Raw genomic sequence first — 14,585 nt, 5'->3', positions numbered from 1 at the left:
GAGTACTCCTCAGTGTCAACAGTATTTAGGGAGTGAATTAATTGATTGTTAGAGGGGCTTGAGGTTACTGTATTTGGTAAGTTTACAGTCTGATCTTCACATAATCTTCTATCTTTGGTAATTTGTTTTTGTAGTTGATGGAGTTGCTACTGTGAATTGGTACAGTTTATTATCCTGTTCTGAAAGGATTAAATCAAGATAATGGCTTTTTTTGCTAGTATAATTGTTCCAGTATAAATGTAGCTACTGTGGTATGATATAGTGTGCATAGACAAGCCATGAAGTACATTTCTCAGCTGTGGTTTTAGTTCAGTAGAGCAGACTGATCAATGCAGATTGGTCTTTTGGAGGCATTCTGCTAAGTTTATTTTAAATTTTGTATGTGTGTTAGAATTTATTGGATACATGCATTTTCACAATATGAAAAATAAAATGGATTGTTGCTGAATGGCTTTTGGCCTTTGATTTTTAATAAACCAGCTATTTGGCTGCAAACAAGGCCAGCAAAGCTTGAACCACGTGTAGAGAAAGGGATCTGTCCCAAGTGAGCAATTGGCATGAGATTACTAAAGCTTCAAATAATTTTTCTTAAAATAAGGAATCACGCATGGTCTCCAAATCTCATTTACTGTGCTGTTAGTAGAAAAACAAAGGGCTTGCTGACCTTGACACAATTTCTGTGCAAAATTTTGCAAAGGGCAAATTGTTTTTATAACTGTCATGAAGAACTACAGTGAAAGCTCTTGAAATGGCACATGTTCATTCTCTCTGACTGACTGAATTATTAAAAGTACAACTATAATTTCACTATCTGTTCATATTTCATAGAATCATAGAATCAATAAGGTTGGAAAAGACCTTTGAAATCATCTGGTCCAACCATACCCCTACCACCAATATTACCCAGTAGACCGTGTCCCTAAAGCACTATGTCCAACCTTTAATTTCCTTCAAGTTTGAAATTATGCCTGCCAGCTTCCACCCTCAAAACTGCAAAGCTACATCAAATGTTTTGTATTTTCTAGCTTTTCTATTAATACCTCAGTTTAAATGGGTTTTCCCCACTCTAACATGAAAAGGAACCTACTATTTCTTCTCTGCCCAATATTAATCAGAACTAAATGCACTGACTTGAGTGGCATGTGCATCCTGAGTGGAGATGTACAATCAGCATGCCTGGGTTGTCCTGGTGGCTGAAGATGCCTAATGTCCCTAACAAAGGCAATTCAGAGAGGTGGTGCAGATGTGATTCAAAGACCCAGAAGTACCTAGTCATCCTTCCAGGGGAGTCAGAGCCAACATAAACGAAGAGCAGATGGACAGCTGATAGTCTTGGAGAGTTGGATTACAGTTCAGAGTTGCTTTTTCTAGAAGTCTTCAATGTTGGAGATTTGATATGTTGCAGATTTGGGCATACAAACTCAAGACAGACATGTCGAGGTTCTGAAGATGGAGGTAGAGACAGAAGAGGAGAGATGGTTCATGTGTGCTAAAATTCAGCTGAATGTTGATTGTACGGTTGTTCATGTGTTTTCAAGCTGGGTAATTCCCTTAAGATCACCTACATTCAGTAGGAGGAACAGTTTTTTTGGACTATGTTGGTAGGTCATTTTAATCTTTAAAAATTTACTTCAGTTCCTAATGTAGATTTTGGCTAGATTGTTTGTTAGTTTTAAGTTAAATGTAAGTTGTTGAAAGCAGAGCTGACATCTTAAAATAATCTGATTGTGGTAGCAAAAGTGGGTTCGTGCAAGTTAAAGACTAGACCTTAATGTTTGAGGGCTCAATCAGAGCAATGAGTATTTCTGTTGAATAAAAAAAGATATGGTTAACATGAGTAAAGTTGGCTGCTTTCATCTGTTTTCTTGGCTGCCATGTCTGTTCCCTTTAAATGAGCTGCTGTTTTTCACTGAAGTAACACAAAATCAGTCACTTCTTTCTACTCAAAGTTTTAACATAATTTCTTAAGCTGAAACTGAAGTTTATATGAAAATATCCATTTATCTGTTCATTTTCCACAAGGAATGTTTAAAACAGGTCCAGTATCAGCCACACGTGACTGACAGCAGAGATCTGCTTCCAGTAGGTGTTAAGTATGTAAGTGGGTAGGAAGCAGAAGATGTTTTGTAGTCCACTGCCACATGAGGGAAAACTATAAGCCATTGTCCAACATCAGGTAATCCACAAATCTTTTTAATCTAATGACATAAAGCTACAGGAAATGAAATTAATTCGTTCTGCTACAAAGAGCTATTTGCTTGTTATATGGATGCTATAATTATTTTTCTTCTCTATTCCCCATAAATGAGGCCAAGTCTGAAATTAAGTCAGTTTAGGTTTTAGAATTGTATACACTTTTTTGTTTGTAAAATTTGGTTTGTCAGAAGAAGGATGGGAGTCAAAAATAAGTAAATATTCACCTATTATTTTTTTTCCTGTATTTAATACACTCTAACTTAGGCTTACCCCTGCATTAGTATTTTGTGTGTTTGTGATTTGGGTATCAACAGAGAATTAATACGTTCTTAAAGCTGTTACATAACATCAAACACTGAATATAATAGTATGCTAGAAAAGTTATACTGCTTTATAGTCTCTGAGTAATATTGTGAACCTATATCATAAAGTAAGATACATTCAAATATGTTACTCTAAATGCTCGGAAGAAAATAAGCTATAATTTGGGGGCAAAAAGAAAAAAGAAAAAAGAAAAAGAAAAAAAAACATCTTGTGTAGTATTTTGACTCTGGAGGTGGATAGGAGTAAATGTCAAGGGAGGAGCAGAGGAACGTGACGTATGGTGCTTCCATGGGTGCTCCCTCCTCTGCAGTCCGTGGATCAGGTGAGCCACAAACACCTGCTGCATGTTTAGTAAAGGCTATGAATTTCATGAACATGTCCAAGCCTCTCATGGCCCCTGTGCAATTCTGTTACTTGCACTGTTTTGTAGCATAAGAGTTTCATAAGTTAAGTAACTGTTGGGTGAAGAGCTACCTCCACTTGTTTGTTTGAACTTATTTCAGTTAGCCTGCTGATTTCCTGGTTGTTACTGTTTTATTGTTGTCCCTTAAGACTAACTGTGAGCAACTCGTTTACTTTGCATTTGCTCTTTTGGTTTTTGGTCAGAGGTTGAGGTTTCCAGTTTCCAAGTGAGGCTATCGGGTTCAGGAGTCAGATGTATATAAAAAGTAAAACTAAGCAGTAAGTAAAGGACCTGATCCAAAGGACTTTTTAACAGTTTTGCACTCGGTTTGATTGGTTCAGCTCTTGTCATGTTTCATGCAGTGTGAGTGCTGCTGCTTTGGCAAGCAAGCACACAAAGTAGCTCCAACGAAATGTCTCTCTTGCGCTCCTTTGATGCTAAGTGTGGAAACTAAACAATTACACTATTCTTGGCCTTTACAAGATGTCATCTGAAACTCATAATTTTCAACTGTGAATATATATTTGTGATCTAAAGCAAGCAAAATGCATAGGAAAGAAAATGTAGTGGGCTTACTTGAGATTCACCTTTGTTCCTGCTTCAGATTCGCCAAGTAGTGCATACAGTATGCTGCAGGAACAGGAGGGAGTGATGAACTTCTGAAATGATCTCAAGTAAATTTTGTTAGCTGCACCTGTTATACTGTGTCCAGCTGGTTTTACACTTTTTCATAGCCGTGGAGGTTTTATTAAAGCAAAAAGACACTGTTATTGATTGTTTAATTTAAAGCAAAGTAATACATTTATTTAATAATGTGTATCAAGCCCACAAGTATTTGATTTTATTTACGTCTATTAAAAATGTATTAAACCTTTTTCTAGACTGTGGATTTGGGACATTGTGCCTGATCTGTTGGCAGGTAACTCCAGTTGTCAGTTACCTCCTGTATTAAAAATATTTGAATAATTATTCTGAATTTGTCTAGTTTGGGCTTCATGCCATACACATCCCTTGGCCGAACTGAAGAACAAATTGTTCTCAGAAAAGAAGCAAGTAAACAAATAAATAGCAGAGTAATGATTAACAATGCTGATCACAGTTAATTTTTCTAAACTATTAGCTATCAGGCGATTAATGCTGGTTGTTGTTGTGTTTTTTTGTTTTGTTTTGTTTTTCTTTTTGCCATCTGAACTCTGATTGTTTTGAGCGATTTTTTTTTTTTTCAAATGCTTGCACAAATACATTTTATTAATTTGGCTACTTCTATTGACAAAGTTCATGAACTATAATGTGATTCTGTTCGTTCTGTATCTGTTTATTGTACATTCCAGTTTACCTCAAACCCATCTGTTTGGGACACAAACATGTTAAATATCTATTTCACATGATATGAGAAGAAAGGAAAACAGTTGGAATATATGCACTCATGCTTTCTCTAGCTCCATATTGTCATTTAAGTAAGAACCTAAAAACTCATTACTGTGTATTGCCAGGAGTTGACATACGGATTTTTGAGTTTAGGTGTGGGTGTGTACGTTCATTAAAACTCATGGAAATTTAAGAATGTATTGGTTTTCTGTAAATGTACAGGCCACACGAATTCTTGATGAGTCTCTGAACAGTTCACTATACAGCAGTGGCAAGCAAGTTGAGCAAAATGAAATTGCATCATACCTTCAAAAGAATGTTCACGGTTTTCCGAGAGTTCATTATGTTTTTATGTATTATTTATTGGTAAAAAGGAAAAGAAAACAAACAAAACTAAACCACAGGTAAACAAATTAAGCGGCCTGCTTAAAACAGATCAGATTTTTCTGTTTCAACTTGAATTGATACATCCTCAATTCTGTTCTACTTGCATACACAATAACATATACATGCGTATTTAATTGTATTTAAAAACATTAAAGATATAAAGCTCTATGTAGTTTTAGAATTGGTCGTCATCTTGATTTTTTTAATGCTTTTTGATCTCATGGGAGATAAGTATTAACATTCATTGTTGTGCTGTTGGGTCTATACTTTCCCAACAGTTTGCAATATGACAACTTAAAATCAGTCTGAGAAATGCCTAAAGTTAGCAGTTTGGCAGTTTATCCAAGGGATACATTGGAGTCTAGAAGAAAAAAGGCAGCCTTTAAAACAAGAAAAAGACTCCTATATACCTTCCATGTGTCAGATGCCAAGACTGTCACAATCAGAAATATGTGAACAAGTAACAAAGATTTATACAAAGATAGTTTCTGTTAGCTTGGAGACTTTGTGGATAAAGAAGTTTTGTGAGAAACATATTAAAAATTTTAGTATTATCTGGTGGGTCTTTATGGACCAACTGCTTGATGGACTTGAGTCAGCCATAGTTTGTAGATTCCTTGTATAACTTAATTTAGAAGCCAAGTAAAGATATGGAAGCAAAGAGGATTCTGGCATTGGCAGGCAGGGGACAGGATCCTGATGAGCTTCAGTCAAACTCAGTTAAACTTCAATCAAATAAACTTCAATCAAATTATAATTACAGGTGACCAAATATTGTGAAAACTTGTATGATCACACACTTTTTTTAAGACCTTAACTCATTTGGTATTATTAAAAAAAAAAAAAAAAAAAAAAAGCATTTATTCATTTCTGTTCTAAAGTCACAGATGATTCTCAATTAGATTTTAAATATATATCACTTTTTGAACTAAATGGATCTTTAAACATCTGGAATACTCTGGAATACTGTTTTGCTACCCAGTGATATTTTTTCCTCATCTTGTTTTCAAAGTCTCTCTATATGTAGAGGTAGAGAGGGAGGGGGGAAAAGGAATTTTTTGAAAATATAATTAAAATTAAGAAAATTCTGAATATGTTCTACCATAATATGAAAAACTACTAGCCAACAACATAGATGAAAGCTGTTGGGGAAGCTTCATAGCAGTATGCCAAATACAATTATCATCTTCTTCCAACCAGTACAAGTGCAAAAGGAAAACTGTAGTGATTAACTACATTTGTTTTTAAAAATAGTAACAGCATTACCCCAGTTCTTATTGAAACCATTTAATTTTATCTTTTAATTTATGTATGCTTACAAAGGTTTTCTTTAACATTCAATTATTCTTAATTTATTTGTAAACTGAATGCCATATGTAAAAATCTATTAAGAACAAAACTTCATATTGTTAGTGCTGTTTAGAGAATATTTTTTTCCTTAGATGCGATAGGGAATTAAAAAAAGTGAAATCTGCATGTGTCTGTCTAGTACAACTAGAAAGAATTCAGTTTGAGGTTTTACCACTTCGTATTTAGCATTGCTAGAGAATGCATATGCTGTTAATACTTGGCTTCAAAGTAGGTTAGAAGTAGGTTAGAAGTCATGTGTTCGCAATGATTATCTGCTTAGTCTCCTGACTTCCACTGATGTGCCTGCCTGCCTGTCAGAACGCTTAGTTCGGGAAGGAATATGGCTGTAGTCACGTTGTTACATTTGTCTGTAGATCTTGAAGTAAGAGAAATTGTTTTAATAGTGTAAATGATTTATCAGTTCAATACTGTGCTGCTATTGCGCGCTTAAAATTTTAAGTTGTATTTAGTTATGAATTAAGACAGGACTTGATATGAGATTGAGTGGATTTGATGAAAATGACCTTTTATAGAAATCTCTTCCCTGTCTATGGATCCTGAGTTTTCATTATCTTGTACCACTTCCATCTAGAGAAGCTTCCATGTTCCTTTGCCTTGAGAAATGTTGAATAAGTTTTAATTCATTTTTCCCAATGTTGTCATTGTCTAAAATTTGTTGGCTAGCCAGAACCTGCTAATTTATGCCTACAAGTCATAATTGTTCTTTAGAACAGTTGATCCAATAAGCTTTTTTTTTTTATGTTTAGTGGTATATGGTGGTTGCTGGAGGTAGGGAGAGCATGCTGGAGAAATGGCCATGCTGAGCTTGCTCTTTTTCAGGGGTGCCCGTGACATTCAAGACAGGATACTAAGCCATATATGAGCCTTTTGTTTGATTCCTGATGTATAAGCATCAGTATACAATTTTTGATATCGTGAGATATCAAAGGTAAAATAGGCTAAGTGAATATCACCCAACTTCAGTGTCCTGAGGAACCCCAGATGGTTTTACCCTATAGTCCTGTTTACTTTGTGTATAAAAAAGCACCAAAATATTTTATAGTGTTTGTCTCTCCTCTGATATAAATACAAAACATTACATAGTCTTTCAGGTCTATATCGTAAGGCAAATAGAGCACCAAGGTATGTGTGTTTGCCCATGTTCGTGTGAATCTTACTTTTAAAATACAAGTATTTGTGTACATTTGTAGGTAAGTGCTTTAGTGTAGTTTGACACAGAACTTGAGAGCCGTTGAGCAGCTTCCAAGAGGCACAATTCTGTTTTTTAATAGCTACATATTAGTCTGTGTGACACTGTGAAAAATTAGTGTTATTTATTTATTTATTTATTTTATTCCCACCCCCAAATTAGTAGTTGTGCCAGTTTCCCTTCTATACTGAATCTTTGTTATGTGACTGTTGCTTTCTATTTCTGGAATCTTTCTGTCCAATGTCTTTGCTTATTTTTCATGCCGCTGTGTCATGTTGAGAATAAGGAATCTTTGCATGATTAAATAGTTCGGTTATTTGCTTTTTTTATGCAATTTTATTAAAGAATGTGCAAGGAAAGAATTCTGTTCCTAAGCGTAGCAACTTTGTGCAGTGTTTTTTACCAGTTGTTTATGACATTTAACTTCACATAACTGGTATTCCATTTTGGAATACCAAACTCAAGTAAGTGTAATAAAGATTATCTGAAGTGTGGCTAATGATCAGAATGCTACCTGTAATTATCTGAAATTATAAATATGAAATAAACTGCTCATCACTTCAGGTGTGCATGTCAGAGCCTGAATTTCTTCTGTTCAGAAGGAGCAAGGGTCAAGACAAAAGAGAACTAGCAACAGGAGCTCTGTATTTTGGCTTATAGTAACTGAATGTTTTTCATAATTAAATCATTTATAAAGTCATTCTAAGTAGTGATATTTTTTCCAGTTTCTAATTGTATACATTCATTTGCTTAAAGATACCATACATTCTGAATTGAGGTAGTAAAATAAAGTTCATTCACTCACAGCATTTCTGGCATTTCAGACAATTTTATCAGGTTTCTTTCTTTTAATAGAAAAGCAAAGTTGGATTTATTTATTTATTTGTTTATTTTTAATAAACTGAAGTGCTGACCAGGAACATGATAGAAATAGAAGGCCGATATTTCATGTTGTCAGATGGAAAGGGAAGTCATTTTTCTCGTGTTCCCAATTAAGATAATACAGTGATTTTTGCTTAAAAGAATGCTCATTTGGAGGAACAAATAATACACTTGGAAATTTGGTGGGTGGTGTAGGAGTGGAGAGAATTACATGCAAAAATTGGAACGAGCATACTGTCTGTCATTTGAAAACTACCTCAGTTAATGAATTTGTCAAAGAATGCGAGGAATTTCAGAAATTAAAATAATTAGTGACATCTTTAGTTTTGGCCAGGAGTTAATAATAAAATATTTGTGACTGAAAAATAAGAGCTGGCAAGGAGGTCATAGCAAGTTGCACAATATCATGAACAACTGCAAGTACCTTTTTTTTTTTTTTTTTCTAACCGGAAACATAGTGGTTCCTAAGTTTGAGAAATTGAGAAATTTATTGAGAAATTTGAACTACTCTTCTTGTGAAGAAATTCCAAATTTGCTGGATCAGGCTGGAGATGACTATATAGTTAATACATACAGATAGACATCTGGACTATACAGATCCAGATATAGATATCTGTATTATTTGTCTCAGGGAACTTTCTTTTAGATACACCGGTGCATGGATTTACAGATGAGTTTTAGCAAGTTGAACTACATCTAGAAGCTTTTAGAAAGTTCAGGTAACCATTGGAAACATCTCCTCTTAGTTGACTTCATAACTAGTTTCAAACAAGGCATACACTTCTTTTCTAGTTAACAGTCTTTTTGAAATCCTGAGAAATGTGGACTTTTTGTAAGAATGCTAAAATTTTACCTAGAGATGGCTTATTAATTGAAATGTTTCTGTTTTCAAGGGAACAAAAGAAACCGAAGGTGAAGAGGAGTCTGGTTTAATTCCGCCTGCTGAAGTATTTGCTCCTAAAAGTTTGGTGTTGGTGTCCAGACTAGATTATCCAGAAATTTTCAGGGTAAAGAACTTACCTTTGCTATTTATAATCTCTGTCAGCAGACAAATCTGTTTTTAATGAATAGCAGTCACAGTACTCTGATTTAAAGCATTTCAGGACTGATTTGGGAATTTAACAGCAAAAGTAGAGCTTAGATTGAACTAGATAAAATTCAATGTTTATCACAGTAAGTAGCCCCTATAGATTAAAGCAGTGCCTTTTTAAAAAACAAAACAAACAAAAAAAAAAAAAAACAGCACTCCAAGTACTTTTAAATCTATGTAGAAGACAAAATAGAGATTTTTCTGGGCTCAGATTACTATATATCGAAGGAAATTATTAAGACAAAAATCAACTTGCTTAGGCAAAAATAACACATTAATGATAATCGATTAAATGTATAGTGATAAGTCAATAGTGGAATCCTAGTTTTCTTTCATTTATAAGGTAAACATGTCAGAGCTTCTTCCAGATAAAATTAAGATTCATAACGGAGATTTAGGATCTTGGATCACTTTCAGCGGATGAGATATGGCTGATGGGAGAAATTAAGAGCTTAAATTTTTATTAAGCTAATATATATTAACAGAAATAAATATACTTCAGTTTACAGATCAAGGGAGGAAAATCATTCAACAGTAAGTTGTCATTGGACATGAAGAATGATTGTACCAACTCAGACTAACAATCCACATAACCCAGTGTTTTGTCTGCTAGCATCGCTTAGCAAATGCAGTGCCAAACATGTAAAAAAAATGGCAGATTGTAGAAATAATTCCACAGAATACTTTCCTAGTCTGGTGTGAATTATAGTTTAATGACATCCTGAACCAGAGGTGTCAATAGTATGGGTTTTCATATAATTTGTCCAATTTCTTAACTCTGGATTTTACAACATCCCATGGCAAGGAGTTTCTCAGCTTAACTATGTGTTATATGAAAAGTTACTGTTGGAATTATGTCTAAGAAGAGAATTCCTAAGATATTTACTGAATTATCAAAATTGTATCAGTTAAAAGGCACCAAAAGGATGTTGTGGAACAGAGTTATTTCCTTTTATTCAAATGCTTTCTGGAACATAACGTTAAATTATCTTACATTAAATTAAAAATGATAAAGCTGTATCATGATTTCTCAATCAAAACTGAATCCATGCAAAGCAAATACAGAAATGCTGAAATGTTAATATGCTGTTCATTCTAAAAATATGTTTATATTGAAATAATAAAGAATGCAAGTTAAACAATGTACAGAATTGTTGATTCTTGATTCTAGTTTTATAGTGAACATCAAAAGCTCATTGTTTCATCAGTGTTTTACTCTGGAAACCAGTCAGGTTTAGGTCCAGAAAGTTCAAAGTGCAGACGAAACTATAATGATTTATCATTTTTAAAAATAATTAGTAGTAAAGCATTTTTTATATAATTGAACAACCTCAAATACTTAAATATTGGATTTCTTTTACAAAAGAGGATATCTGCACCTGCTAACACATACATCACTTTAAAGTAGCCAAGTTAATTTTTTTAATGAGTGATTGCTTTCATAGCAACTTACTTTGTCTTAGATTGGAATGTACTTCACTACATTATCTATTAAGACACTTTTAAAAAAAAATCTATACATATAGCTTTAAGTAATTTGATGTGTGCCCTTCCTGTATAGCAGGCTAACATATTTTGTGTGTCTTTCTAGGCATGCCTGGGACTGATCTACACTGTGTATGTGGACAGCCTGAATGTGTCACTGGAGACTCTCATTGCAAATCTCTGTTCATGCCTTGTCCCTGCTTCTGGAGGGTCTCAGGTAAATGGAAAAAAAAAAGGGGGGGGGGGTGTATTTTTCCAGTTAATTTAATTTATGAAGAAAACAAAAAAATAAATTCTTTAAATATTTTTGTTGAAAAAAGATCATAGTTCAGCTGAGTGCTTTCCCTGTGGCCTGCGAGTGCTTTCCCTGTGGCCTGTCTTCTAAAGACAGCAAAAATTCCATTCCTGGATAAGGTCAAAGGGTTAATTTTGTCACTGAGTTGGCTTTTTACAAGGCACAGTAACAAATCAAGCAGTTTGTGTAAGTTTAGTTTTTAATAATAATGTGTGTTCAGAAGTATTTCTGCTTGCTATGGATTTTTAAAGTTTTTTATTTTTTTTTTTTCCTTTGCCATTTTTGACATGTCCTTTCCTTTGGTTCATTTACCTGTGTCTTTTCCGTGTTGTAGTTCAGGATTCCAACAGACTTTTCTTTGGCAAATGCTAAAAGAAAAAAAAATACTTGGACATTTTTTTTTTCACAATGAAATAAATATTTCTGGTAACCCATGCATTCAAAAATAACAAAAAAGTTTGTCACTAAATACACTTCTTTCTGCATTTCATATTGGCATTCTGCAAGCAAAAAGACAGGTTTGTTTGTTAATTTACTTTAAATAAATTATTCCTATATATTTTTAGGTTTCCGTCAAGCCAGTTGGGTCTTACTTGCTTGATCTTCACATTATGCTGTAGCATTACTAGGAAATTATAGTCCTTATCATGAAAAATACCTGGAAATAAGAATGCAACTGGTAATATTTGAGGATAGATTTCATAGATTTCATATGCATTTTCTCACACTTTATACCCAACCTATGTATTATCTGTCTTCTTGAAATCCTACAAATCACAAATGCTTTTTTTTTTTTTTTTTTTTTTTTACCCATAGCCCTGTTTACTTCGGTATTTCTCTTAGCTCTAAAAGAGGCAAAAATACTCTTAGCTTAATCAAGATCTATCTGATTGCTCTCCAGGCAACCATGTCTCTGTAGTTTTGCATCCCAAGCCTTTTAGTTTTGAAGGGGAGTAAATAGATTGTATTTTGTCAGGAGCCCCCATTTCCAGTGGTATTTGAACCTCAAATTACAGGTTCTGGTGGTCCACTTTAATTTCTAGCTCTTCCTTCTATCCTCTTCTGCTCTAACCTCATCCATAAGCAGGGCTTTCAACAGTGTCTTTTCCTGCTGCTAGAAGAGGGAGGAATATGCATGTTCCTCTGGCTATTCTGCCTTCTGCTTTCTTTCTTCAAATGAAATGGTATTTCACTTGGAACTTTAATTTCTTAGTTTCAAAGTTTCATTTTAACCAGAAAATCTGTTTTTCTATTTTCTTTCTTAAGCTTTGTGCTTACAGTGATAAATCTGAATTATGCATCTTAGAACAGGAACATGCTTTTGATGTCTATCTCCAGAAGACCTTGAGGACCTCCAAGATTGTTCATATGTCCAATGCTGAAATGATCAGCTGCAAAGCTTTTAGGTTGGACATTAGGAGAAATTTCTCTACTTGAAAGGGTTGCACAGCATTGGAATAGGCTACCAAGGAAAGTGGTTGTGTCAACAAACTTGTAGGTCCTCAAGAAATGCATAGATTTAGACTGTCTAATTCAATGGACATGCAAGGACGGCACTATCAGGCTATACATTCAAAGAGACATACAATTGTCCTCAAATGATATTTCAGATCTACATTGGTCAGTTCAGTTATTGGTACTGATTTTAAGATTGTGTATACAGAATTTTTGCAGGATGAATCACTTATCTGTATGACAACAGTATATTTATTCTGTATAAATTAAATTTATACTCAAAAAAAAATTCTTTCTACAGAAATTGTTTTCTTTGGGAGCTGGAGACCGACAACTGATACAGACTCCTCTACATGATAGTCTTCCTGTTACAGGCACCAGTGTGGCTCTTCTCTTTCAGCAACTGGGTATGTCTAGGTCTGACTTGAAAAAAAAATAAATTAAACTACAGAGTGAATTATTTTCTGTTATCATTCAACTCAAATCATGCGCCAAGAAAGCTACATGGTAAATATTAATTTTTTTTTTGAATGAAAGAATGACTAATAGCGCTTTTATCCCCCTAATCAGACATTCTTATAAACTTTTTGTACTTCCTGCATGTGGTAAAATATCTGCAATGTTATCTGCTGTCTGCAAATGTTCTGTGAGCAGGCTTTTCGGTTACAATGATATTCATGGAAAAAGATTCTCCACCCCTTGGTCACTGTACGAACTGGACAAAACCAAGCAGGTTAATAAACTATTGTAACTGGAAAAGCTCATATAAAAGATAGTATATAGTGATATTGGTAACTATATGGAATTTGTATTATTCTGTTATCATCTATCATTCTATATCTTTTATGAAGAAGATGTAACACAATCCTCAGCAAATGCTTACTTGTTCATTACAGGTACAATATCATGTAACTATGACCTGGGTACCTCAACACTAATCTCATGTCTCTCGTTGAATTTCAACAATCTGTGTTAGCCTTTTTTTCCTGGGCTTCTGAAGTGACTTGGAAGCAGAGACTTGTAGGAGCAATGGATTAAGGGCAAAATCAATAGTCTTTTCTTTGAATCTGTGAGCCTCATGGTTAGTCTTAAGTAATTAAGTGGCCTCAGAATATATGTTGTTGTCCATTCTTCTCATAAATGGAAAACAAGGACAGATGCTAACTGTTTTACCAGTTTGCCAGTTAGAATAGTGAAGAGAAGTACGAGAAGTCTGGGAATTTGAAAAAGAATCCCGAGGGGGGGAGAGAGAGAGTTCTCTTTCATATATTCTGCAAAAAGAGAAACAACGTGCTTAGGGGGAATGGGCTAAAGTTGCACCAGGGGAGGTTTAGGTTGGATATTAAGAAGAACTTCTTTACTGAAAGGGTTGTTAGTCACTGGAATAGGCTGCCCAAGGAAGTGGTTGAGTCACCATCCCTGGAGGTCTTTAAAAGACGTTTAGATGTAGAGCTTAGGGATATGGTTTGGTGGAAGACTGATTAGTGTTAGGTCAGAGGTTGGACTCGGTGATCTTGGAGGTCTCTTCCAACCTAGATGATTCTGTGATTCTGTGATTCTGTAAGGATACCATTTGCAATAAAACCTGGCGTGAAGTTTGACTGGAAAGATAGCTGAAATAAGAATCATTAAATAATAAATAGTTTGCAGAAAATGACATACTGAGGTAATATCCAAGCCAATAACATTCTCTTATTAAGGCAAAATAATTTCCCTTCTGCTATCTGGAGAGGATTTTTTTTTTCAGACTGATGATCATTCTGTCTCAGAATACGATGAGGACTAGGAGTTAAAGCAGACGAATTGTATAGCAAATTTTGTTGCTAGGCTCATGTTGAGGAAATTGCCTTCCTTTTAGGAAATAAAACAGTGAAAATCTTTTCCCAGTCTCATTCATAGAACTACAGTTTTTAAAGATAAAGTCTAGTATATATTGTTTGAAAAAGGTCTGGTAAGCTCTTACTGCTTTCCCCAGTCAGTCATAATAGGGAGTTTAGTGTACAGTAAGCAATTGTAAACAGATCCTTTGTAATGGGAATCAAATTTAATGTAGATACTTAAAATACACCAATGTAGCCAGATCATGTTTCTTCTTCTTTAAGAGACTACTTTCAAATCTTAAACCTTAATTAGGCATGAA

At 34.4% G+C, this 14,585-nt stretch overlaps 1 protein-coding gene across 5 annotated transcripts in view; it reads left to right on the top strand.

The window, feature by feature from the left end:
• The window catches only part of SBF2 (SET binding factor 2), a 249,473-nt gene that overhangs the window by 107,909 nt on the left and 126,979 nt on the right, over positions 1 to 14,585 (top strand). For all 5 annotated transcript variants that reach the window (XM_035328948.1, XM_035328950.1, XM_035328949.1 and 2 more), the window contains 3 exons: positions 9,014 to 9,127; positions 10,802 to 10,912; positions 12,747 to 12,852. In XM_035328948.1, the coding sequence (XP_035184839.1) occupies positions 9,014 to 9,127; positions 10,802 to 10,912; positions 12,747 to 12,852 (331 nt within the window). The remainder of the gene's footprint in view (positions 1 to 9,013; positions 9,128 to 10,801; positions 10,913 to 12,746; positions 12,853 to 14,585) is intronic.

This window comes from Oxyura jamaicensis, chromosome 5, assembly GCF_011077185.1.
Source record: "Oxyura jamaicensis isolate SHBP4307 breed ruddy duck chromosome 5, BPBGC_Ojam_1.0, whole genome shotgun sequence".
NCBI classification, from domain to species: domain Eukaryota; kingdom Metazoa; phylum Chordata; class Aves; order Anseriformes; family Anatidae; genus Oxyura; species Oxyura jamaicensis.
Note: the sequence above shows the minus strand (reverse complement) of the source record. Positions and strands in the feature narration are given on the sequence as shown.